Source organism: Amphiprion ocellaris, chromosome 1 (genome assembly GCF_022539595.1).
Source record: "Amphiprion ocellaris isolate individual 3 ecotype Okinawa chromosome 1, ASM2253959v1, whole genome shotgun sequence".
NCBI classification, from domain to species: Eukaryota; Metazoa; Chordata; class Actinopteri; family Pomacentridae; genus Amphiprion; species Amphiprion ocellaris.
In genome coordinates, this window is record NC_072766.1 from 1,956,400 (window position 1) to 1,983,870 (window position 27,471).

A 27,471-nucleotide genomic window follows, 5' to 3' on the forward strand; every position below is an offset into this window, starting at 1 on the left:
TTCATGTAACCTCCTAATTTGAGACGTATTAACCCTCCTGTTGTCTTCATTTACAGGCACCAAAAAATATTGTTTCCTTGTCTGAAAAAAATCCAAATAATCAGAAAAAAAATTCCCCAAATTTCTGAAAATTTGCAAAACCTTCAGGAAGAGAATTCCAATTATTCCTGAAAAGTTTCCTTTGAAAGTTTTATTTTTAAAAAATCCCCCAAATTTGGCAAGAAAATTCTTGTAAATATTTTCAAAAAATGAGTAAAAATGTTCCAAAAATCCTAAAAATATCTAAAGTGATTCCATATATATCAGTGAAACTTCTAATATTTTCTTTAAGAACATTCACATAAAAATCAACCAAAATCCAGTGAATTTCGCTGGAGTTTGGTTGATTTTTTGCGAATGTTCTTAAGAAACATTCTAAACATTTCTTTTTTTTCACCAAAAAATGTTCAAAGATTTCCCCAAAATGTTGAAAATGTGGACATCAGAAGTTTCACTGTGAAAATATATTTTTTTCCCACATTTTCAAACTTTAATTCAATTTGACCCGCAGGACGACACGAGGGTTAAACTTATTTTGAATTTTCTTGTAAAATTCAACTCAAAACAAGATAATTTCAAGATTGTTTGACTTTACAAGATGTTTAAGATGCATTGTCTTAAAACAAGTCCCTCCATCTGCTGAAATGTCACTTGTTAAGTGAATTTATCTTAAATCAAGTGGGATGAGACATTTTGACTAAAAATAAGACAAACAGATTTGGTAGGATTTAGAGTTTTTGCAGTAGATGATCCGTCGCATAATGACATTCCTAGAAACTGTGATAATTGAAGAAGCAGCAGACAAAACATCACAAATTCCATCTCGTGCTGCAGACAGACCTCTAGCTGACTTCATTGTCTCTGCATAGTTCTCATTCTCAGCCAGATTCTAAATGTCAGTCAACTGTTGTCTCCAGATGTTATCATCCACAGACAATTAACCTTAATTATCTTCATTGTTCAAAGGCAAAATAAAGCTCGAAGCTATGTCTGGGTAGTCTGCTCCGTCCAAGGACTTCCACACAGGAGCTCAAATATATACTGTCAGTGTTTAAAAAGACCAAATCATTTCCAGTGGGGCTCTGCTGTGTTTAGAGATAATACTGTGTCTGTGTTCGACTGTTTTCAGCTGCCGATTAATACACATTTGGAGGTGTAGTGAATATCTATATGGATTTCCAGTAATATATGGAGATTAACTACTATATTCACTATATCAGGCTGTGAATAGAGAGGATAAATTTATTGTCTCTGTTGGGTCTTTTCATCGCATTTGTAAGCAAACAATAGTGTGCAGTATTATTCACAGTTATGCTTTCAGTAAGTCAACATGATAGTCGTGGATTCAGAGCTGTGTCAGCTCAATCTGCTGCACTGGAAAGTTGGTGTTAATAACGATCATTAAATAGAAGTGATTTATAAGTAATTTTAGCACTGTGACCAGAAGTTTGCTGATGAACTACCCTTGCTGTAATCACTCCAGTCAAAATTTTATTACAAGTGCACAATACAAGCAGCATCAAAAGAGAAGCAGTTAATATCTGCATCCAGACTGCTTATTTTCATTTTATTTTTTATGTGTTTATTCCCATTGTCCACACTGCTACTCTGAAATCAAGGCTTTTGGAAACGCTGCTAACCCCGTTTTAGTTTTCTCTGGTTGTGTTGTTGTCTAAACGAACCCTCCTGTCATGTGACTATTTTTCAGAAAAAAACATAGACATTTTGGGTCAAGTTATAATTGCAGGACTTTTTGTACCATAGTGGACATTTTTGCTGTTTTCAGGCCTAAAATCAACATGGCCGCCTATAACCAAACACCACATGGTATTTTAGAGAAAGATTCTTCTAAATATTATATATACAATTGAATATAATTGAAATGTAAAGTTATATCTACAGATATTGTAGTAAACCTGTTGACTACTTTCTATTAAATAAGTCAGAAAGCCTTGGAGTCTGGCCAGTCTTTTCTTCAGGAGGAAATGACATCATGTGGAGCAGGTCATGTGATCTGGAATTAACACAAAATAACTACAAAAAATTTCAAAATGACCACAAAAACACCTAAAATGACCACAAACAGACTGAAAATGGCCACAAAAAGGCACAAAATGACCACAAAACAGTCGGAAAATGACACAAAAGAAAAAGAAACAAAACGAGCACAAAGACACGCAAAAAAAGTAAAAGGACACAACATGACAACAAAAACGCACAAAATGATGCAAAATGACCACAGATAAACACAAAATGACTCAGTGAGACACATAATTATCATATAAAGACACTAAATTGCTGAAGACACAAAAAGTAACAACAAAAATGCAAAATGAATACAAAAACACCTAAAATTATCACAAACAGACTGAAAACGGCCACAAAAATGCACAAAATGCCCACAAACAGACCCAAAAATGCCCACAAAACGGACTGAAAATGACCAAAAAAGAAACTAAATGAGCAGGTCATGTGATCTGGAATCAACACACTTCCTTGAGAGGTGTTTTTGTAATGGGGAACTTAGTGGAAAGGGATTTAATTTGTTATTTTCCAAATAAAATTTGATGTATTACCAAAAAAGAAATATCTGTCATGATTGTCTCAACCAACATCCTGCATGCCCAGTGTACAGGTGAGATATTTTCTGAAACAGAGCTAAAACATTAGAGAATGTTGTAATTTTCAAACAGCATTAGTGTGGGTGTAGTATCGGACACTAACTTAATAAAAACCACTGAAAACCTTCCCTTTATTTTGACATAAAAGGTTTCAGAACTTTAAAAGTCCTTCCACGCTGATGAATATTACATAAATATAACCGTTCCTCCTAAGCGTGAAGTTAATAGGCCTTCAGAAAACGGGGAGTTTCATTACTTGTAATAAAACCGGCTGAAGAATGGGACCGTCCTTGGTGCCATTTTGCACAGTTTCAACTCAGAGGAATCGAATTTAATTCAGCTCACTCACTCTGTATCCGAGGCTCATATGGAGCTGAGGACGCTCCACTCCAGCCTTCCTCCGGCTGTAGAGTCATTTATTGTGTTCGACCTTCTCCCTTATGCATCTAAAAATTGATCTGTAAAGACGGAAAATATGAAAAAAAGAAAAAACGCTCTCCTTATTCGTTCTTTTTATTCTGCTCCTAACAGAATAGTGTTCAGGGCTGCAGTGTGTAGCGGGAATGATTCAGATAGAGAGGGCTAGCAGGAGTTTAGTTCTCACTGATTTAGAGGAAATGTAGCAGTTTAGGGGCTGATTATCCAAGAATAGTGTCGCTGGAAGGTGTCCGTTAAATGCAGCATGGTGCCGTGTAGCTGCAAACGTAAATGTTTAGATCAGAAGGATTTCAAATCTGCACTCATGTACATCATAAAGCATCTCAACTATACTGTTAGATCCAGTTTAACCCTCGTGTCGTCCTGCAGGTCAAAATTGATCCGTTTTAAAGTTTGATAATGTGGAAAAAAATATATATTTTCACAGAGAAACTTCTGATGTCCACATTTTCATCATTTTTGGGAAATCTTTGAACATTTTTTGGTGGAAAAAAGAAATGTTAAAAATGTTTATTTAAGAACATTCACATAAAAAATCAACCAAAATCCAACAAATTTCGCTGGATTGTGGTTGATTTTTTGTGAATGTTCTTCAAGAAAATATTAGGAGTTTTACTGACATATATGGAATCACTTTAGATATTTTTAGGATTTTTTTGGAAGATTTTTACTCATTTTTTCAAAATACTTACAAGAATTTTCTTGCCAAATTTGGGATTTTTTTTTTTTTTTTTAAATAAAACTTTTAAAGGAAACTTTTCAGGAATTATTGGAATTTTCTTCCTGAGGGTTTTCCAAATTTTCAGAAATTTGGGGGATTTTTTTGGCAGATTTTTTTGTATTTTTTTCAGACAAGGAAACAATATTTTTGTGACCATAAATGGGGACAACAGGAGGGTTAAAATTGGTTTCATCAGCTATAATAACCTTCTCTGCCAAATTTACTCTGCTCTTATAAATTAAAGTTAATTCTGTGAGTTGGCAAAACAACAAAAAGAAACTTGGCTGCTGCGTGATTAATGTCCTGGCTCTCTGTTTTCCCTTCTTTATGGATTCATGCTTCATGGATCTTTGCTTCATGTCAGTACAGGTATCTTGATAGTAGTTTAGCCCCCCTAACAATGATGTTCCTATTCAGCTAAAGTGAAAGAAACTTCATTATGTTCTGAAAGAATCATATTTTATTACAGAAAGGTAAGACGGTTACATAATAGGAAAGGCTGGCCGTTAAAAGAGCCACAAAGTCTGAATTAATGTGGAATCCTTAAGTCTACAGCAGCACCGTCACCCAAGAGACTGGGTTCATGTCTTCTGTTATTATTCTAAAGTTCATTTTCACTTCTAGGGTAGTTTTGGTTTCACTCGCTGTTTGGTTAGATTTATGCTCCAGTATGATGATAATTTCAGTTCAGATATGACCGTTTCACAACATGTTTGAAGCTTCTCCTCCGTTTTATGTGTTATCAAAGTGATGTTTCCCACAATACGTCACAAACAAACATAATCCAGAAAATATATAATTGAGACTGCCATTAAAACATTAAGATTAGCACTTTAAAAAATAAATACCTTCACAAATGTGTGAAAAAAGAATGTGTTTTTCTATAGAAAACCAGGCAAGTTTTCATAGAAGTTGGCTTTTCTCTACCCTGAACAATTAGTAACAGCAATAATTTATAATTTTATTAATGAAGAAACAATAAGTTGTTATCATGTTTGCTATCTACAAGGTGATCCTCAGTTTACGACGTCATCGACCTACGGAGTTTCATCATTACGTCAGAACTGGTTACGTGGAACTAGTTGGCAAGTGGATGAATACGTCGTCACACGGCGCTATAAGACGGCTTTGTTTACATCCACCTTGGATTGTGCTACATTCACTAACTTTCTGTCCTTCATTATGGTTCCCAGCGTAAGTCAGACTCTTCTGATGCTTGGAAGAAAAGGAAAGCATCTCCATGGAAGTGAAATTAGATAGAATAAAACGCTGGGAACAGGAAGAAACACCGACCAACATGGGTCCAGTTGTAAAAACAGGTCAACATATTGTAGAGACCCTCTGTGATGAATGAGTGAGACTTTATCTGGTTCTCTGCTGGTTTATTGAATCTTCACACAGGCTACTGTGGACCGTAGCCAACGCCAGAATAACTAGAAAAACCCCAGAACTTAGCTCCAGAATTAGCCGCCGTTCCCAGCTCTCTCTACTGCTGACTCTCAGCCAATCAGAGGTGAGCTAACTAAACATGGCACGTTCACTGACATTAGGGAAATCTGGACCTGAACAATAAACATTGAAACATCAACAACAATATCAGTCCGTTACAATGTTCTGTTATCTTCTTGTGAAATGATTCATACATGCATGAAAGTCGTTGGTATTCATGATTTTTATGAAGAACTGATCGATATCGTGATGCACCGAATGGCTTTGTTTACATTTTTGTTAGAGTTCGGACTTACGGCGAAAATCAATTTATGTTGATCCATAGGAACAGAAGTTTGACGTAAGTTGAGGACCCCCTGTATCTAAATTACAAACACAAGACTTCAGCTACAGCACTAAGATAAGTCTGAAAAATCACAATTTTCCTTCAACTGTTCAGCCCTTCAGTGGTCTGTTGTTATGTTGTGAAACAGGAAAAGCTGTGGTATTGTGTATCTGTCGCTGGTCTAAACATCTATGATGAAAATCCAGCAGTTTATTACAATTAAGATTAGAAATCTGGCCTAGTTTTATGGCTGTAAAATGACCAAGGCCAGACAGTTGGCAGAGTTATTTCTGGAATTGGGAGAAGTCAGAATCTTTTACCCAGTGAGCTGTCTTTATTCTCCTCTGATCTCCTGCTGATATTTCCATGACTCTCTCTCTCTGTCCTCCGTCGAGCTGCTGTCTTCTCTACTGTAATTTCCCCCTCCTCCTAATTCTGCCGCTTTCAGCCTCTCATCATCAGCAATTTCTTTTCATTTCACCACTCCTCACCTTTTTTTTCTCCCTGCTCTCTCTGCTCACCTTCCCTTCCAGCTCGGCTCGCCATCGCTGCTTCTCTTTCCTTGACATCGTCATGTTTTCATCATCACTCCTCAGCCCTCCCTGAGCTGCCTTCATTCTCCATTAATCTTCCCCGTCTCCCCCAGATTTCTGTCAGTCTTCCACCTCTGTTTACTCATTTCCACCCACTTATCACCCCTCAGCACTCTTGTGCTTCCTAAGTATTGCAGTCATATTCGCCCGATCCATTCTAATACCTCCTTCTGCTCTCTCACCAAACTTTCCTCATTTTCTCTCTCTGCTGTCAGTTTCTCTTTCTGTCGTTGCCTCCCTTCACCTCCCACTCCCGTCTTCCTGTTTGGGTCTTTTTTCCATCCTTACTCTATCTAGGGCATGGGTGTTGAACTATCTCTCACAGCCTCTGACAAGTGGATCAATCGCCTGTCCCCTGATAATAACCCACCATCTACCATCTGTACATTCCAGCCCAGCACTGTCTGTCACTGAGCACCTTTATTTTCTCAATCCCCTTGTGGTCGATTGATAGTTCAGAAATGCATTTTCTGCAGACCGTTCTACTGATAGTTACACTATTGCAGAAAAATAGCCTTTGCAGCGCCCTGTTATTGTGTATGTGATGTGTTGTAGATATCGATGGTGCGGCCGAGATTCACATTTCTTGAACTTTAGCCGGAGTTGTGCTGTTCTTTTTGTATGCAGCCATTCACTGTTGACAGCTGCTTCAAATGACGACAAGTTAATTAACCTGCTCGTCTTCCTGAGTCGCCAGACAATAGCGTTACTTTCACATTGAGACCAGATTAAACAAAGAGCCTTTTCCCTCGACCAACAAGCAGATGCAGCTACCAGGATGTTACATATAAACTGTGTAACTCGTATTAGTATCCGAGCTAACAAGGCCAAGTGTAGTGCAGCAGCAGTTTCAGAGTGATAAAGACTCCACCAGTTAGCGTATGCAGTTCAAGAGGATTTATTGTGTTTTTGCACTGAACTACAAGCAATTTAATTTGGTTTTATCGGCACTGTTCAATAGAAAAAATGGTGTCATCCTTAAGATTTCAGTCCTGGTTGATTATCATTTCAATCAAAGGGACATTAGTCGTGTTTAGTATCAGATTTTTATACATATGTTGAAGATAGCATTTGAAAAATTTAATGGAAATGTCAAAATTTGAGAAGACTTCTTCAGTTTAGCTAAGGCGTTTTTACACAGAGCTAATGTGCCTCAAAGTAGAAACGGCTTTTTAAAATAAAATCAGACGTAGCAGATATTTAACTCACAAGACTGATCGACTGTTTGCGTCTCTTTCATTGTCTTTGCCTCTGGAATTGAAACGTGGTCGATAACAGCTAACCTGAAAGACTAATTTCAGTTTTACCAAATGTCCAAAATTCCTGTTGACTTTTCTCCATTTTTCTCTCGTACATGGCTAAGCTTTTGTTTGTCTTATTTTCTTGTTCTTTAAAGTTTTTTGGCAGTTGACAAGCAGCTGGTTTGGTTTCCAAAGAGCCACAACGTAGCATAAATACACTGCCACCTTCTGAAACGCTACACACCCTGATTTTTTTGCTCTAAGGAAATTATGTGGAAGCAAACTTAATTCTTGTTTCCTTTTTTTACGTTTTGAGACATTTCAATGGTTTACTTCAGATTCATTTGACAATTACAGTATGTGGAGTAACGACTAGTAAGATGCAACCTGAGCCCTGCTTTGTATTTGTTTACCTCCCATCCGTCCGTCCATCCGTCCATCCATCCATCCATCCATCCATCCATCCATCCATCCATCCATCCATATTCTTCCTCTTATCCGGGGTCGGGTCATGGAGGCAGCAGATGAAGCAGGTCATTCCAGACGTTCCTCCTCCCAGCAACACTTTCCAGCTCTTCCTTGGGGATCCAGAGGCGTTCCCAGGCCAGATGAGATATATAATCCCTCCAGCAAGTTCTGGATCTACCCCGGGGTCTCCTCCCAGGAGGACGTGTTCAGAAAACCTCCAGAGGAAGTCTCCCTGGAGGATCTGAATCAGATGTCCAAACCTCCTCAGCTGGTTCCTTTAGAGGTGAAGGATCAGCAGCTCTACTCTGAGCTCCCTCCAGATGTCTGAGCTTCTCCCCCTATCTCTAAGGCTGAGCCCAGACACCCTACAGAGGAAGCTCATTTTAGACGCTTGTATCCAGGATCTCGTTCTTTGGGTCACTACCCCCCAGAGCTCATGACCATAGGTGAGGGTTGGAAGGTAGATGGATGGTAAACTGAGAGCTTCTCCTTGTGGCTCAGCTCCCTCTTCACCAGGACAGTTTGATACAACATCTGCATTACTGCTGACGCCACCAATCCTCCTGTCCATTTCTCACTCCATTTTCCCATCACTCATGAACGAGATCGTAAGATACTTGAATTCCTTCGCTTGGGGAAGCAGTCCACTGGTTTGCACCAGGGAACCATGACCTCAGACTTGGAGGTTCTGATCCACATCCCCACCGCTTCACACTCGGCTGCAAACCGCTCCAGTGCTGCTGAAGGTCTGAGGAACCAACAGAACCACATCATCTGCACAAAGCTGAGATCCTGAGGTCCCCAAACTGGACACCGTCCTCGCCCTGGCTGCACCTTCAGATCCTGTCCATGAAGACCACAAACAGGATCAGAGACAAGAGACAGCCCTGGAGGAGTCCAACAGCCACTGGAAACATGTCTGACTTTGTATTTGTTTACATTCTGTAAAATGAAACACAGAAACCTGACTGCTATTCTAATAAACTGATCAGTCCGCAACGTTACAGTCAAAGTAGATTTCAGCTGCAGATCATTCTCACGTTGGTTAACTTTCTGAGGAGTTAAAAGTGTGCATTCTGTCTCCTGAAACGACTCTGCTGCTCCTTGGTCCATTACTGCCTTGTAAAAAATGAAAAATGACCATTGGCTTGTGTTGCAGAAGCATTTTTTAAAGACGTGCAGACATCACCAACAACAGTGACAAGCACATTGTTTTTATTCTGTGCTTTGCAATAACAAGAATCCTTTTTTTTCTCAAGCTGGATGGTTAACTATAAAGCACCAGCAGGAAATGTTGTGTTGCATTTGGTAATAACCTTTTCCAGCTCTGATATAGCTGTAAGAAAGTAAACAGTGAAGCTAACATCAAAACCACTAACGCAGAGTTACATGCATCCAATGGATTCCTCTGACTCCCTCGTGCATCATTAGTCTGAATGCAGCTCAGGGATGGAGGACTGCTCCGCTACCAATCAATCCAACTATACAGGGAGAGTATTAGAGGATGGAAGTACACTGAGTGACTGTTGCAGACCATAAATAGTGCTAAAAATGAGTTTTGATTTCATGAAAACCTGGAGGGTTTTACTTTAATGTTGAAGTGAAACAGTCTCAGTACAAATGAGAATTTGTGGGTGGACTTCACTCACAGTTCCAGTGCAAAATGACAGAACCTGAGTGGACTTCCAAAGAACAATGAGGGGAAATGTGTTATCCTGGTGTTAAAGCTGATTGAGAGCTTTCTGCACTAACTCAGGGCTGGAGTTGCTCTCGGAGGTGCATCTATGAGTAATCCATACAAGCATGTGTCTTCTATTTTAGAATGGTAATGGATTTAGATCACTTTTTACCAGTGTCTTTTATGTTAAGCAATGCAAAGCCACATTAAAACTACTCTGATGAGACATTACAACAACGTAATGCTGAAAAGATTAGTACAGAGAATAAATTTGTGACTAGTTTTTCTTCTGTTTTGGTCATTATTCAAGCAAAAACTATAACAATTAGCCCACGGGTGTAAAACTCGTTGTAGTTCAGGTTCCACATTCAGCCCAATTTGATCTCAAGTGATCAGTAAAACCGCTGCATAATAACCTATAAATAACCACAACCGCCAATATTTCCTTTGTTTTAGTGCAAAAAATTACATTCAGAAAATATTTGCATTCAATTAGCTATCCTTTTACAAAACATTATGAACAAACTGAAATTTGTAAAGAAAAATAAATTCAATTTCAACAACATTCAGCCTCAGTTTATCTTTTCCACATTACAACTTCCAGATCACAGTGTCTACAAAGGTGCAAAACTTTCAGTCACAGCTATCTGGAACTGAACCATATAGCATTGTCTTTAAAAAAAAACAACAAACACAAGTCAAAATACAAAAATGAGACACAAACGACAAAAATGAGACACAAAAGTGAGAAGCAAAATGACAAAAAATGAGACAAACGACACCAAACTAAACAAAAAAGACAAAAAAATTTGACAAAAAAGTTACAAAGCGACAAAAATATAGACAGCACAAGTGAGACAAAAAACACACAAAACGACAAAAACGATACACCAAACAATGAATGAAGCAAAACACAAAATGACAAAAATAAGACAAAAAACACAAGCAAGACAAAAAGGAAACACAAAACGACAAGTCAGACAAAAAACAAGACAAAATATTACAAAAATGAGGCACAAAACAACAAAAACAATCCAGTATTTTACTTCATGATCCAAACAACATGTCATGGTCTAGAAATGATTTTAAATTTATGGTTTTACTAATTTACAATCTGCAGTTAATGTCTTCTCTGGAATTTTTACTCTTTGAGGGCCGGATTGGACCCTCTGGAGGACCACTTTTGGCCTGCGGGCCACATGTTGGACACCCTTGAATTAGCTGATTGCAGCTGTTACTTGCTGTGTTAATGTGCTATAAATGAACTATTGGATCTGTTACCTGTATAAAATGAGCTATTTGAATTGATCACTTTGGGACTGGGACGTCATGATTTAATTTCATGCACAAATAGATTAATTGGGGAAGCAACTGTCTTGATTAATCAATACTGAAACCCTGAAAACATTAAAACCTTCCAGTGGGGTGACTGTTTTTAATAGACGGCGTGTTGTCTGTGCTGAAACAGAGTGTGGACGAATAATCACACGTGCGTCCACTGTTCTCTCGTCACATGCATGGCTCATACGTACGTTAATCTAGCGTTCGTCTCACGTGCTCACTTATGTATACAAGCAGGGTTTACACTGACATATTTTCAGCAGCGTGTCATCTCTGTCTTCAGACTTATTGCTGAGCAGAGAAACAGCGGAGAGCAGTGGAGGTGGAATCTCGTCTATATTCTCTGCCCATCCTTTATTGATGGCAGAGTAATCACAGGGCCAGAGTACAAATCCACTTACTCTCTGCATTGCCTTAAGTAATGGATTTATGAGTGCATTAAAGAGCCGTAGTCATCCAGAGGCCCCTGCCAGACTGTCTCTCTGCTTCATTCTCCTCCTGATCGACTGTCTTTGTGTCTCGGCCGGCCTCATCTGCCTCTGCTTTCCCAGCTCCTGTCATGTGAGATCTCCCTGTCTTCTGATTCTCAATTGTCTGCTCGCTATTGGCTCATTTTCACTCTCTCCATTCTGGGCCCGTCTTTAAGAGCTCTTGTGCAACCCATCATTCCATTACCCTCCTTTTCCTCCACTCCCACACCCGTTCTTCTCTTTATCCTTTGGGGAGCGTTGATTGGAAAAAAGTTCTCTCTCCTTTTCTTTTTTTTCCTTCGCTGTGCAGACCAAATAACAAGGCCAAAGGAGAGACGGCTGTATAAGCGGTCGGTGCTTTAGGGACTCCAGATGAAGTCAGAACTGAACTAGCAGAGAGCTGATGCAGTGGAAGAGGTGGCAGTGTGGCGAAACCGAACATCATCTGAGCTTTCTGTCTTTGAGCTTTTGTGGGGAAGAGATGCAAATAGAAAAGTTGCTGCTGCTGTGCTTCGGCTTCTTCTTTGACTCGCTCGTTTCTTCTCGCTGCTCCTCTGTGCTCCTTTTTCTTCCCTCCCTTCTGTCCTCCTAATTAAGCTCAGTGTGCAGTGACACATCTGTACCATGCATCCCATGAGGAGCTGGTCTCTGAGTGTCCACATCCACTAGTTCTCTCACACAGGTAGTCACGATTAAAATAATAACTAGAAAAGCACTCAAAGAGCGTAGTACTCCTCCAAGGCTGCTCATTGCTCCATATGGCATTGTCAGAAATGCAGCATATTTTTTGTAGGAATGCAGCATTTTATTACTATTGTTATTATTGATGATCAGAAATCACGGTGCAATAGAATGTGTCCATTTATTATAGATGTACCCACAAACAAAATGACCTGAACACAGGCGTGTGTTATGCATGTGTACGTTATGTACCGATACTGAATCGCGTGACCTACATATGTGTAAATTGCTCTTATAAAGGTCTGTTGATCAGTTCATAACCTTTTGCAAGCTTTTGTTTTGCTAGTGTTAAAATAACCGATCCCTCCATGCTTTTATTTTGAAGGCTTTTTTTTTTTTTTTTTTAACAGGATTTCTGCAGGGCATTAAAAAGCATTAATAGTCATTAAATTGATTTTGTGAAAATTAAGGCCTTAAATGACATTAAAAATCATTAAATTTGATTCTCAGTGGCATTAGAAATTCTTTCTGCAGTTTCCAAAAAGAAATTTGATAATAATATGCAATTATAGACTGCGATTCGTCAGATATGTGCATCTGCGTAAACATGCCGATAATTGTTCCGGCTGGTTGGGGACAATTGCTAGAGACTGCATGTTTTTAAAGTGTCCGGCAGGCTGGAGCAGGTGGAGGAGAGCTGGGAAATGGGGAAACACAAATTCCAGCAAAAATGGCAAGAAAACGTGGATTTCAGAGAATGACTGCAGCCTGTTGGTGGTCAGGGGTGATTTCCTGATTCAGAAATAGTGAAATGTAGGGACAGTTTTCACATAAAAATCATCTTTTACCAAAAAACAAACCCGTGTAATTTGTTGAGTTTGCGGTCGTTGCATTAAAATTTTTACAGTCTAGCATTAAAATGGCATTAAAAAGCATTAAATTTGACTGGCTGATTTCTGCAGAAACCCTGTTTAATGTTACAGGCTTTTATTTTTGGCCCCATTCCTGCAGCGCAGGAAGTGTTTATCTCAGAAGCGGTTTGTTGACATGAGGAAGATGCTGCTGAAAAGTCTGAAAATTCACGTAAAGATGGAAGGAAAACTCAGAAACACCCCTACAATTAAATCAATCGTTTCTTGTATCATTTCTGACGGATAAGTCTCGATGAGTCATTGGTAGGATCACAATCATGTAATTATCAGCAGGCAGCTGATGCAGCGTTCGCTTGTTGTCATGGTTACAGTGACGCCGTGCTGCTATCTCGCAATGGGAAATCTTTAAAAAATCGGTGGATCCAGACTATAAGCTGCATCACTGCCTAAATTTATTGGGGTGGTCCTTGTGTCATTTTTGACCTTCGCTAAAAGTTTAAGTTGTCTGGTTGGTATTAAAATCTAAGGAACATGAAGTAAAAGACCAGCTATCACATAAACACAGCAGACACCAGCACCAAGGAGGCAGACAGTATTAAAGGCTTCCAGTCAGCAGCTAAAATAGTCCACTGTAATCCAGTAGTCCTCAGAAATTCTTAAAATCAGTCAAATGAGGTTATTACATTTTTCTCCAGACTAAATGCACTAGAAGAAACGCTGTAACGTGATCCTCCTGCTTATTATATGCATCATCTTTTGCATCCTCTCCCATCTGTCCGCCCTCCTCACCCCCATCACCACCACAGAGTCCTCAGAAGGAGTTTCCCTCCAGCTGGGGAACTCCAAAGACTTCATCCTCAGCCTGGACGTCAAGTTTGTCTCCAACGGCAGCGTGTCGGTGATCCTGGAAACCACCGAGAAGGGAGCGCCCTTCACGGTCCACTACGTGACCAACACGCAGCTCATCGCCTTCAAAGACCGTGAAATCACCTACGGCATCGGGTCCAGAACCGCCTGGAGCACTCTGACCCGAGACCTGATCACCGACCTCAGGAAGGGCGTGGGACTGTCCAACACCAAGGCTGTGAAGGCCACGAAGGTTGGTGGAAGTTTGAAAGTAGCTGTGATGAAACACTCCAACAGAGAGCTGAAACAATCAGTTAGCTTTTAATTATTAGCAGTTTTCAAATAAAAAAGGACAAACACTTCTTCTTTTAGCTGCTTATTTGCTACTTTTTTCATCTTATGTTGAGATAAACTGAATATTTTGGAGTTTCATGCAAGAACCTTTGGCTTTAAGAAATCAGCAGAACTTTTTCACTGTTTTCTGATGTTTTATAGACAAGAAAAAATGTAAAAAAATATATATATCATTTTGATTAATTGTAGCTCTAAAATGCAGTGTGTCTTCAGTCATGACGTATTTCAGATTTTTTTTTTGTAGTTACTTTTGCAGCATCTTTTTTTTTTTTTTTTTAACCAGATTTCTGTTGAATTTAACTTTGTACCAAGTTATCATTATGAGAACTAATTGATTATTCAGAATATAGAGATCATGAAAAGGCATCCAAAATAGTTTTCTGCCTTGGATGACATTCAGATCCGGTTTTGCACTCATCACACAAAGCTTTATGGTGGTGATATAAATGGCCAAACAGTTGTGATGCTAAAGGCAACAAGTGTGAGCTGTTGCTGAGAGTACCTGGTTTTGGTCAATATTATCCTTTCTGGAGCTGAAATTTTCCATACAGCCGACGTTGCATTTCCACAACCAAATCTTTATTTTACTCCTTTCATTCTCTGCTTTTCGTGTGTTTTGCTGTGCACATGTGAAGTATAGAGATCATGAGCAATATTACTCATTGAAAGGTCCCATATTGGGCCCTTTTCAGCAAATCGAGGTAGTCGAAGTTTACGTGTCTTTGGGTTTTTATACTCAGCATATTTCTTAAATGCTTTATTTCACCGTGACTTTTTAACTTCTCTTTTTAACGCTCTTCTATTTTGCTCAGAAAACCACTGAGCTGCTTCTGTTCCTGCTGCCTTCAAAAAGAAAACACCGTCAGTCACAGTTTGACCTGGAAGACTATTGGTTAGTTAGGTGTGAGGTCACATTTAGGTCAAATTCTGATTGGTTTGTGAAGTTCGGAGGCTTACTAGTGGCGCTTTTCCACCAGCACCTACTCAGCTTGACTCTACTGGGTTTGTGAGGTTTTCCATGAGGACGTTGTACCTGCTACTATTTTAGTTCCTATTGGGCCGGGGTTCCCAGCGAGCTGAGTTGGGACTGGTTGGGACCTTTAGTCATTAATTCTTTTGCTGCCCTTCAGATCATGCCCAGACGGGTGGTGCGACTGGTCCTCCATGGACGGGGCTTCGTGGACAATGTCACCATCTCCACCACTGCCCACATGGCCGCCTTCTTCGCTGCCAGTGAATGGCTGCTGCGTAACCAGGACGAGCGAGGCGGGTGGCCCATCATGGTCACCCGTAAGCTGGGCGAAGGCTTCCGGCCCCTGGAGCCCGGCTGGTACTCGGCCATGGCTCAGGGTCAGGCCATGTCCACCCTGGTGAGGGCCTACCTGCTCACCAAGGACCAGGCTTACCTCAACGCTGCCCTCAAGGCAGTGGGACCCTACAAGGTGCCTTCAGCGCAGCACGGGGTCAAAGCCGTGTTCATGAACAAATACGACTGGTACGAGGAGTACCCCACCACGCCCAGCTCCTTCGTCCTCAACGGCTTCATCTACTCCCTGCTGGGACTCTACGACTTGACGGAGACGGCCGGAGAGAAGCTGGGCAGGGAGGCCGGCCAGCTGTTCAGCCGCGGCATGGAGTCCCTGAAAGCCATGCTGCCGCTCTTCGACACGGGGTCCGGGAGCATCTATGACCTTCGCCACTTCATGCTGGGCACGGCGCCCAACCTGGCACGCTGGGACTACCACACCACGCACATCAACCAGCTGCAGCTGCTGGCCTCCATAGACAACGCTCCCATCTTCAAAGATGTGGTCAAGCGCTGGAAAAACTACTTAAAAGGGATCCGTGCCAAGCACAACTAGACTAATCTAGAACCACACATGTAGTATAGAGCTGAGATGAAAAGAGGATCAATATATTGTGTGTGTGAAGTGACTGGGTGGTTGAATGAAGCCGGTTGTTGTGTGTCTGTGAGGTCCAGGTTCTGGTCTGAAGGAAGCTTCAGTCAGCTGCAGCTCTCTACTAAACTCTTGTGTGCTCCGTTGCAGCTTTTATATTTTCTGCAACATCGACTGTAGCTCCCCTCTCCTGTTTTTTTTCTTTTCCTTGAGCTAGTGTTTGTAATTATGCACAGACCTAGTTCCAGAGTGTGTGTGTTTGCTTTTAGGATGTGTGTGTTGTTTAAAATGCCAATATATGTCGTTAGAGGAAGATGAAGGTCACATTACCGACGTTCTTTCAAGCATCCGCCACACTTCACTTTTCCAGCTCTGTTTTTTTACCGTTACATCTCAGATTTGCAGAAGTTTATTAGAGCGATTCAGTGTAAATAACAGAATATATTATAAATTATTTGAAGGAGAATGTTGCCAAAAAGTGAATCCTTTCAATATAAGATCCTTATTTCTCCACCGCAACATTTTTATCAGAAAACCTTCAAAACTTTCAAATTCTGAAGAAAAGCTATAGAATCGAACGCTTTATGCTTCCAAAACCTTTATTTTCTGAAGCCCTGTTCTCTAAAATGAGGATAAATAATCACAGTTAATTATACTCCTTTATTTTCTTCCTTTTGGCCTGAATTAGTTGTCTATGAAGCTACTTGAAATCAGCTTGGAGGAATAAACAACCATATTGGACGTGAAGTGCTGCAACATTATGAACGTTTCTGTTGCATTCAGGTGTGCAAAAGTCGTTCAAAAAATTCGTTAGTAATTTATCATAATTAGCCTACAGACTGGTGACAAATTAAAGGAAAACCAACAATTATGAGTCTTAGTAAGGTGGAAAAAGCTTCAGTGCTCCTTGGCATTGATTCTAAAAGTCTCTGACCATTTTTCCAACAGATGTTCCCTCATTTGGTGTTTTGATGATCAGAATCAACCATAACTAGTTGCAGATCTGGGAACAGTGAAGGCCATAATAAACCAATCCCACCATCAGTAAACTCCAAACCTGGTCCCAAGGATGGAGGCGTTTACTGACTGTCCAAAATGTTTTTTTATGAAAATTTCTAAAGTATCACATCCAAAAAACTTAAAGGAAACAGCAACAAAACACTGTTAATTTCACCAAAAAAAGGTTTGCTTGAGGGGATATTTGAGTTGCTGCACCTCACAGGAGATGGAAACTGATTTTTCTGATAATTTTAGACATTCATTATCAGTCATATGGAAACACGGTCACTGCTATAGGAGTAGAGATGTTTCCTCAGAGTATAGAAGTGATGTCAGAACAGCTTTGCATTGATCTCTGATGACCCTGTAGGGACAAGTCTGCTCAAAGCACGACAGCAAAAACAGAACTTCCAGGTTCCCTCATTGTAGGTGTTCAAGTTCTTCCTTTAATTCGTCTTAATATGTGACGGTCATTTGTAGCTGCTTTTGTGTTGGTTGGTCACAAAAAAAGCCCAATTCTTGTGTTGTTGTAAAGCAAGGCTACAAATAATTAGCTGAGTTTGGCTCCGAGATCCCAGCTGAGTCAGTTTAGCACCGAGATGATCACAGACGATCGTGACTCAGAAATTAACACGACTCAGAAAATCTCCATGAAATCAAAGCTCAGCTCTTTTCATTGGCATAGTTTAGGAAAAAAAGGTTTAAAATGTGCTGCCAGCATCTTAAGCATGTGTAAACGAACCAGTTGTGGCTAAAAGTTGCATATAAATATGATTCAGATTCAAAACCTTTATTGAATCTAAATAATGGTCTTGAATCTGAATCATATTTACATTTAGATTTTTGTGAATTAATGTTCAGAGTCCCTGATAATAAGCTCCATTCAGTTGAGGGTTTTTTGGATCATGAAAACAGTAGAAATAACTTTTAAACCGATGCTAAACATTAACTCCTGCTCAATCTGTCCTCTTTAACTCCAGCTTCACTGGTTGTTGCCACATTTCCATTCATTTTTATGCCATTTTTCAATCTTTTCTGATTTGAAAACCCTTCTTCTGCAACCCAAACCTGAAAACTAATAAGTCCAAGTGTAGCTGTCTGTTGTGACTCTGAGTAGATAGTTGTGTTCAGCAGCTGCAGCGTCGATTCATAATATTTAAGCAGACAACGGCAGCAGAGCTGGAGCAGGAACATAAAGTAGCCATCGCTCCCTGCAGGCTCCTGTCGCCACGAGCTCAGCGATTTTAATGCGAGCGCTGCCCTGTTGACCGCTGAACGAGGAGAAAGAGACTCGCCAAGACACTAACAATTCACCCGGCTAATAGGCTGGAGAGGCTGGCGCTAGTCACGGATGAGTCAGCATTCACCGGCATCACAAACACTAGAGGAGCCCTCAGCTTCCACGAGGCTTTCATCAATCTACCGTAAAGATTAGTAACGGGAAGCCGGACACTCTGGATGTTTTTGTTCTTAAGGTGAAGATGGTGAAGCTTTCCAGTCGTCATAGGAGAAGAAGAAGAAGCACGAGATTCATTTCAGAAGCTCTGCTGATTTGTTTTAAAACTGTAATTATCATCTTCCCCAACATACAGCTTCATCTGCAGCTGATTTATTAGAGATAATCTCAGAATTTAAGGATAAATTTAGAATATTAGGAGGAAAAAGTGGAATTATATTCACTTTTCAGCTCAGTATATACAACTTATGTGGCAAAAATGTGCACATTTAATCCGGTTCATTCACAGCATTTAGTTCTAAAAATAACCCATCTAATGTAATAACGTGACCTTTTCTTGTAATATTAGTGTTTTCCTAAAAAGAAAAAATCATTTAATTGTTAAAAATTTGCAGCCTTACCCACTAAACTTAGAGTAGTACTTCAGAACATTTTTACTTTATACTCAGTCTGATTTTTAAGAGGTTTCTGCTGATTTTTTTTCTTAATGAGAGAATAGTTTTCCCATAGAAGCATTTTGATTTGTTCAATCTTGAGTTTTTTTGTTTTCTCGCTGACGCTTGTTTTGTTCTCTTCCCATGAATATTTGCATAGTTTATATTTTTCCATTTCGAGAGGTGGAGTTATTCGTTTGAAGGGAACATTCAGGAATGGAAGGTGAATAACGAGCTCCATGTTGTTTATACCAAAGTCATTGATTTGATTATGAGTACATTTGAATTTGTATATTTTTGTGCGAAGCGACTTCCATTCAGCATTTAAAGTCTCCTCAGAGACGTCATGGAGAGACACTGCCTTTTGAAAAGTGCTGTTTTTTTAAATGTCGGTTGAATAGATTCTAGCAGATCAGATGTAAACGTGCTTATTGTGAAGGGGGTGTGTGCAACTAGAGATTAGCGTTTAGTCAGCCGCTGTTTTAAAGGGAAATTAGCCAATAGCTGCAAATTCTCCTTGAAAGTATGTTTTGTTTTTCTTTTGGAATCATCTGCAGAGGATTAGGATGAGTTTTGCTCGATAGACAAAAAGCACAACTGCCGTTTCTTGTTTATTTTGGTTGTATTTCTTTTTTGGATTACATTTTTTTTTTAAAATATTTTTCTGTCCAGGACAATGTGCAACGCCTTCATTAAGAAAGCTGCTACTGTTGTTCACTGTGTAATGGGTATGAGAGCTTCTTTTCCCCTCATTTCCGTGGTTCTTTCTCTCGTCTTTCCACTCTGTTCAGACACTTCAACAAATGGCCGCCGAGGTCAAATGTGATTTATGCAATAAAATGTTTACTGGGGTCGTGACGCCACGAGAGGCCCAGAGTGGTTGTACAGACTTTGCAATGAAAGCACAATGTGCAAAATGCTACCATTTTTTAGTCCAAGGAAGAGAGGTGTTTATACACAGAGTAAATCTTTGTGCTTTAAAATTTTGCTTTTTAAAGGTGTAAAAAAAATAAAAGCATTTTTCTTAAACTTCTGGTCTGATCTCCTCGTCTATCCACCACAGATCTCCAGAGACGTTCAGCTGCTTTGTTCTTCTTTGTGTTTGGGTCTTTTGTTGATCTAAGCATCAATTTTCACGAGGATTTTCCTTCTTTTTGGATGGAAAACTGAATATCTGCGCGGTTTTTAGAGTGACAACGGAGCTTCAAGAAGTTTATTCTTATATAGTATTTTATTCTTTTATTTCTTTAAATAGCACTTTTCCAAACATCCTGAATCGACCAAAGTGCAACAAAAAAATGTGCAAAAGCAAGACGGGATACAGACTCGTAAAATCAATTTGTAAAACTAAACAAAATTAAATAAAACGGGACACATACATGTATTTAAATGGATATCTCTTGTTATTTGCACACAACTAATTGCACAGTTCTTAACCCTCATGCCATCCTGTGGGTCAGAATTGACCTGCAGGCCAAACTTCTGATGTCCACATTTTCAACATTTTTGGGAAATCTTTGAACATTTTTTGGTGGAAAAGAAGAAATGTTAAAAATGTTTCTGAAGAACATTCACAAAAAAAATCAACCAGTAGATTTTTATGTGAATGTTCTTCAAGAAAATATTAGAAGTTTTACTGATACATATGTAATCACTTTAGATATTTTTAGGATTTTTTTGGAAGATTTCAAAGATTTTTACTCTTTTTTTTTTTTTTTTAAGTTATTTTTTTGGCCTTTTTGTCGGCTTTATTGGATAGGCGCAGTGAGAGAGAGACAGGAAACAGGGGAGAAGAGTCGGGGGAAGACATGCAGCAAAGGGCAGCGAGCAGGAATCGAACCCGGGCCAGCTGCGTCGGGGACCAGCCCCTGTACATGGGTCACCCGCTCAACGCGTTGAGCTATACGAGCGCCCAGATTTTTACTCATTTTTGAAAATATTTACAAGAATTTACAAGAATATTCTTGCCAAATTTAGGGGGGGATTGGGGGATTTTTATTTTATTTTTTTAAAATAAAACTTTTAAGGGAAACTTTTAAGGAATTATTGGAATTTTCTTCCTGAAGGTTTTGCAAATTTTCAGAAATTTGGGGAATTTTTTTTGCTGAATTTTTGGATTTTTTTCAGACAAGGAAACAATATTTTTTTGGGGTCCGTAAATGAAGACAACACTAGGGTTAATAAAATATTCTCTGATGAATATTTGAGTTTGTCTGAAATAGTTTTACTTACAACAGGGCAGCTTTTAAAATACTTTACAGGTAATCGGTGATCTCTGTTCATTATTCAATATCTGTTTTACATGAACTGTTATCTAAATCAGCATCAGTTCAGTTTAAATCAGGTTACCAAACCTGAAAATACTGATAAATAATCAAATGTGATAGAAGAAATGGAGGACAGCAACTTTTACTACAGCTTGGTTAAATATTCAGACAGTCAGGGCTGAAATATGTGTACAGATGTCAAGTTTCCAAACAGTTTGAACGTTGCTGAAAGCATTAAATCATTCCAGTGTTAACCCCTTGACGCCTGAATTTATTTACAATTAAGGAAAAACTTTTTTGTGTGTTTTAGCAGCTGATGCTAAAATAAGTGTAGACTGTTAATTTATCTATTACACATAGAACAGACATATAATAATAATAATAATAATAATAATAATAACAGATATATAATAATTAGGTCTCACTTTGACTGGTCCTACCAGAAACCAGTGCTTGCAAAAGATTCCGAGGTACGTATTGAATCTGCACAAACCAGCAGTGGGGGAATGGATACGCTATCTCAGCTGCAGTCTGAATGAAAGTGGTATGATGAGAATTCGTGACAATAGGCGTCAAGGGGTTAATACACAATAGACTACAACTGTATATTGTATGGTAAAATATATATAATATGCACTTAAATAGCGTCTTTCTACATTAGTGGTACTTAAAGCGCTTTACAGTGTTTCCTGTTAACCCATTCACACAAAATGGTGACAGAGCAGGTGTTTATCTGCCATCAGGAGCAACTCTGGCTTCATCATCTTGCCTAAATGGAAGGTAATAATCTGCTGTCTCCAGTGGTAATGTGTAATCTGTATTCAGCCTTTCTGTCTGATGAACATCATCAACCACACGTAGAACAAACCAACAAATAACATTGAAATGTGTGTGATACAGAGTGTCTATCAAACGTCACATGGTTGAGCCAACATCTAAACCAATCAGCTGTTAGATGAGGTGAAAGCCAGGTGTTTCCCATGTTGAAGAAATGTTCCTCTTAGTCCTTGGAAGTTTGCTGTGGTGGGGTGTTGACTGGTACTCCGGCATACGATGGGCTGAACAACACAGTGTGAGTGGTTAATTTGGTTGCTAATCAGTAAGAGAAGGTGGTTGAATCAAGGGCTGGCAGACAACAAAAGGTAGGAATAGGTCTGACAGACAGTGACAAATAAAAGATAAAAGAATTATGGACAACCATAGGAAATGGAATGAAGAAGTGACACTGGAAGGCATCTGTAGCAAAAGGTGTGCTATTTTCTTCATCACCCATCATTCCCTGAGGCCAATCTATGAGACAACGAGCTCAAAGCTTTGACCCAAACTCCATCCTTCCATTTCCTTCCATTTATCCGGGGTGGAGTCACCGTCGGCAGGAGGTTCCAGATGTCACATGTCCAGCTTCTCTGGGGATTTAAAGGTGTTCCAGGATATATGAGATAAGATTGGAGATACGTAATCCCTCCAGCGAGTTCCAGATCTACTGCAGATATCGTCCCAGTTTCCCAGAAAACCTCCAAAGCGAGTTGCCCCAGAGGTATCTTAATCAGATGTCAATCCAGATCTCAACTTGATCAAGCATCCGCAGGATTCCTCAGAACAAGCCCGATCCACGGAGGCTCCACCCCACAACCCACAAGACCCAAAGGATCTGCTGCCAATATCCCAGTGAAACACACCACCAGACACCTCCAGAGATCCAGCCTTCATGCTTCAGGGGGTTTGAGCTGTTTTAGAGCCACAAGAGGAACCGACACGATATCAGGCAGCTGGTTTCACCTGATGGAGGTATGTCTTTATCAGACTAATAGAGACCAGAAGGGAAACAAGTTAATATTCACCAAAAATAATGACCACTGCAGTGATTTCATTGATCGTACATCTAGTCCAGGAGTGTCAAACTGATTTTAGTTCAGGGGCCAAATCAAAATGACCACAATCAGACAAAAAAAACAACAAAAACAAGACAAAATATGAAAAAACGAGACATAAAGTGACAAAAAAATGGACAAACCACACAAGTGAGAAACAAAAGATTGAGGATTTAGGTTTTAACCAGTTCCTTGTTATTTGATTCATTCCTCTACTTCCTCTCTGACATTTCAGTTGCTTCCATTGACACTTCAAACCCCATCAGATCTCCTCCTTTTGAACAACTTCCCCTGACATATTGCTTCAGTTTATACACTTCGGCTGACACTTCTGGCTCTCTCTCTTTACACACTGTCATTCCTAAACTCAACTGTCATTTAAAGGGTTTTTCTTCAATAATTGCATTCTGACAGACAGTTAAACTGGAACTTTTTCTGTATTTTTGGCTGCAGATGTGTAGCAGTGACCTCGTGTAAATTCTCTATAGAAATTTTGCTTTTCTACATGGAAAGATTCTGATTATCTCCAGTTTTTAACCCTCCTGTTGTCCTCATTTATGGGCACCAAAAAATATTGTTTCCTTGTGTGAAAAAAATCCAAAAATTCAGCAAAAAATTCCCCAAATTTCCGAATATTTGCAAAACCTTCAGGAAGAAAATTCCAATAACTCCTTAAAAGTTTTATTTAAAAAAAATCCCCCAAATTCGGCAAGAAAATTCTATTAAATATTTTCAAAAAATGAGTAAAAATCTTCCAAAAAATCCTAAAAATATCTAAAATGATTCCATAACTTCTAATATTTTCTTTAAGAACATTCACATAAAAATCAACCAAAATCCAGCAAAATTCGCTGGATTTTGGTTGATTTTTTTTGTGAATGTTCTTAAGTAACATTTTTAACATTTTTTTCCACCAAAAAATGTTCAAAGATTTCCCAAAAATGTTGAATATGTGGACATCAGAAGTTTCACTGTGAAAATATATATTTTTTTCCCCACATTTTGAAACTTTAAAGCAGATCAATTTTGACCTGCAGGACGACACCAGGGTTAAATTATTATTTATTGTGTTATTTAGCTTCAGCAGCTGTGTAGATCTCGGCCCGTTTCTAAGGACGTCTCGGTTCAGACCGTGCAGTGGAAAAACAGTTTATTCGTCGCCACCATCCTGTCTGTGGAAGTGCTGAGAAGTTGAGAAATCCTGATTAATAATTTATCCTAATTAGGCTATTCTGATCCAGGGAGGAGCGCAGACACCTGAGAAGGCCTGGATCTGCTGCCACCCGCTTGCATTTTTCATTACCTTCTGGCATTAATACAACCCAGCCATAATTTCTCCCTCGCAGGCGAACACTTCACCCCACGCATCACATTCCTCCTCTTTCCTCGACGTTAATGATATTACTGTCCCTCCTGACAGCGAGCCTGTCTCCCGGTCCTGTAATTAGCCCTACATAAACCCGATAAGCTCGCTGTCTTCATGGCCTCTGTGCCGGCCTCTCCCGCCGCTCTCCTGCCATTCAGATGCCTTTGAGATGGCCGTGATAAAATTACAGCCAATCCTTGGTCCTCTGGCGTCCGGAGGCCACCGGCTTTATGAGGTCCATAAATTTGCCCACTTGATGAAATTAACACACCGCTGAACCCTGCATTATTGGATTTGTTTGGGAGTTGTTTGGAGGGTCTCGGAGGAGGTCTGGATGTGGAAGCATCCGGCAAGGAGAAACCAAACAATGCACCTGAGAGCACTTTAACCCTCCTGTTGTCTTCATTTACAGCCACCAAAAAATATTGTTTCCCTGTCTGAAAAAAATCCAAAAATTCAGCAAAAAATTCTCCAAATTTCAGAAAATTTGCAAAACCTTCGGGAAGAAAATCCCAATAACTCCATAAAAGTTTCCCTGAAAAATTGTATTTAAAAAGATCCCCCAAATTTGGCAAGAAATTCTTGTAAATATTTTCAAAAAAATGAGTAAAAGTCTTCCAGAAAAATCCTAAAAATATCTAAAATGATTACATATATATCAGTAAAACTTCTGATATTCTCTTTGAGAACATTCACATAAAAATCAACCAAAATCCAGCAAAATTCACTGGAATTTGGTTGATTTTTTTATGTGAATGTTCTTAAGAAACATTTTTAACATTTCTTTTTTTCCATCAAAAACATTCAAAAATTTCCCAAAAATGTTGAAAATGTGGACATCAGAAGTTTCACTGTGAAAATACATTTTTTTCCCACATTTTCAAACTTTAAAACGGGTTAATTTGACCCACAGGACGACACGAGGGTTAAGAGTGCAGCTAAAGTTCCAGACAGTTTATTCATTCTGTGGGGAAGATCTAAATATTTTTTTGAAATATAATTTTGGCTTCTTGGAGAAAGTCAGCTACTACTCTCAAACCTCTTCATTAAATATACAGTCCACCTCAGGCTACTGTTTAGTTTAGCTCATAGCTTAGCACGAAACCTGAAAAAACATGAAAACAGTTAGCCTACATGTTACGCCTTTGATTTCTTGACACTGAGCTGCTCTGGCTGCTTGTTTTCAAAGGATTTTTCAGTTTTATTCTTTATCTGCTGGAGTGAAATCAATAATAAAAAAAAGCTTTAAAGGTGATGCTAGATCCAATTTGTTACCTTTCAAGAGAGCTTTGCAGTCTTTTGTACTAAGCTACGGTTTTTGAGTTTTTCCTCACTTTGATGGAGAGATGAACATTATTTGAATTTTTTTTGCATTCTAGCAGAAAGTTAGTGATGAAAAAAGTCAGTTATTGCTCCTCTTGCTACCGCTTAGCTTAGCTTAGCTTAGCTTAGCACAAAACCTGAAAGCAGGGTGAAATAGCTAGCCTTGCTATCTCCCTCTAGAAATGTTAGATCTCAACCTTTTGGTTTCCTGACAGACAGAATTTGCAATTTTAAACGTTTTGTTGTTCAATTAAAACCAATAAAATAGCTTTTGGGATGATGCTAGGTGTATTTTGTTGCCTTTGGAGGAAGCTTTATTGGCTTGCTGTTTACTGTCTTTGGTGCGAAGCTAAGCTAAGTGACTGCTAGCTTTAGTTTTGGATTTGCCAGGCATTTATGGGAGCAGAGTTGATCCTTTCTCTGCAAGAAACACAACAAAATGATTTTCCAAAATGTTGATGTAGTCCTTTAAAAGTCAGCCATTTCATTAGTAAATGCCTAAGCCATCAACCAATATGTTAGCATAACAATGACAAGAATTATTTTACTTTTTACATATTTACTTATTTAATGTACTGACATAACATGCTACAAGTGTTTTAATGTTATAGTTGCTTCAGGTGCAGATTTGAACTACATTGGATGATATATAATGCGTGAGACTTTGGAAGCTGTTTCATTATTTGTTTTGTCAGGAAACAACAAATCTACAGAGTTGGAGGAAGTAAGATGCTTTTGGTGTAAGTATAATTTACTCAAAATACTCATTTCAATGTACTTTCTGTGTAATTTAAATATATCTGCTGTTTTTTTTTTTAAAAAATCAAAGCAACGTCTCAAAATCTAATTTTTGTCTTCGGATCGTCTGATTCACCTGAGAAACACAAAAACACAACAAAATGTTTTTCCAAAATGTTGACGTAGTTCTTTAAAAGTCAGCCATCTCATTAGTAAATGCCTAAACAGTCTGCTGTCATCAGAGAGTCGCTTTCTCCCTGCACTCTGCCAAATCATTTTCAAACTTCACTTCTTATCTCGCTTCATTTGTGCCATTGAGCCGACAGAGTGTCAAACTCAGCCTCATCCTGTCTTCTAAATGAACACCAGAGACAGAGAGGCAGTCATTACACTAAAATAAAATGATCTCTTCTCTCCATTTCCAAACTTGGTAATTGCTGTATTTTGCTCATTTATGAGCAGCTGGCATTCTGTGGTTTCTATGCAGAATAACAGCCTTCACAGGTACGACGACGGTTCTGCCAGAGAACAATAAGGAGCCGAAGCAGCAGCGGGGGGTCGAGTAAACACAGCAATGATATAGAGATGTACGGCAGACAAAAGCACGTCTGTGGTGGAGGCGTTTCTAGACTGACTGAAGGAGAAAAAGCTGCAAATGTCTGAAATTCAACAGAGGGAAAAGGAGCGCCTGGAGTCTAGCAACTATTAATAATGTATCAGGGGGGCGTCCGCCACACATGCTCTTCATTTGGAGACACAACTACACCTCATCAAGCAGAACACCAGGGAGGCAGCGAGGCTTTGAGCAGCTGCAGCTGCAGCACAGCACACAAGCACAACACAAAGTCAGCACATCACACTCATTAGTGTAAAAAATGGCAACTCTAAAGCAGGAAAATGGTTGAAGTGAATGGACGGGGCGCTCTAATGCTTGCACCTGAAATTTCACGGTGCATGTTTTAAATGTAGTCTTATTTATAGT

The 27,471-nt window shown here is 39.3% G+C and overlaps 1 protein-coding gene across 5 annotated transcripts in view; it reads left to right on the top strand.

The window, feature by feature from the left end:
• Positions 1-19,953, top strand: part of glceb (glucuronic acid epimerase b) — a 94,591-nt gene extending 74,638 nt beyond the window's left edge. For all 5 annotated transcript variants that reach the window (XM_023263968.3, XM_035945322.2, XM_023263970.3 and 2 more), the window contains 2 exons: positions 13,744-14,036; positions 15,268-19,953. In XM_023263968.3, the coding sequence (XP_023119736.2) occupies positions 13,744-14,036; positions 15,268-15,999 (1,025 nt within the window). In that variant the 3' untranslated portion in view covers positions 16,000-19,953. The remainder of the gene's footprint in view (positions 1-13,743; positions 14,037-15,267) is intronic.
• The last annotated feature ends 7,518 nt before the right edge of the window (positions 19,954-27,471 follow it).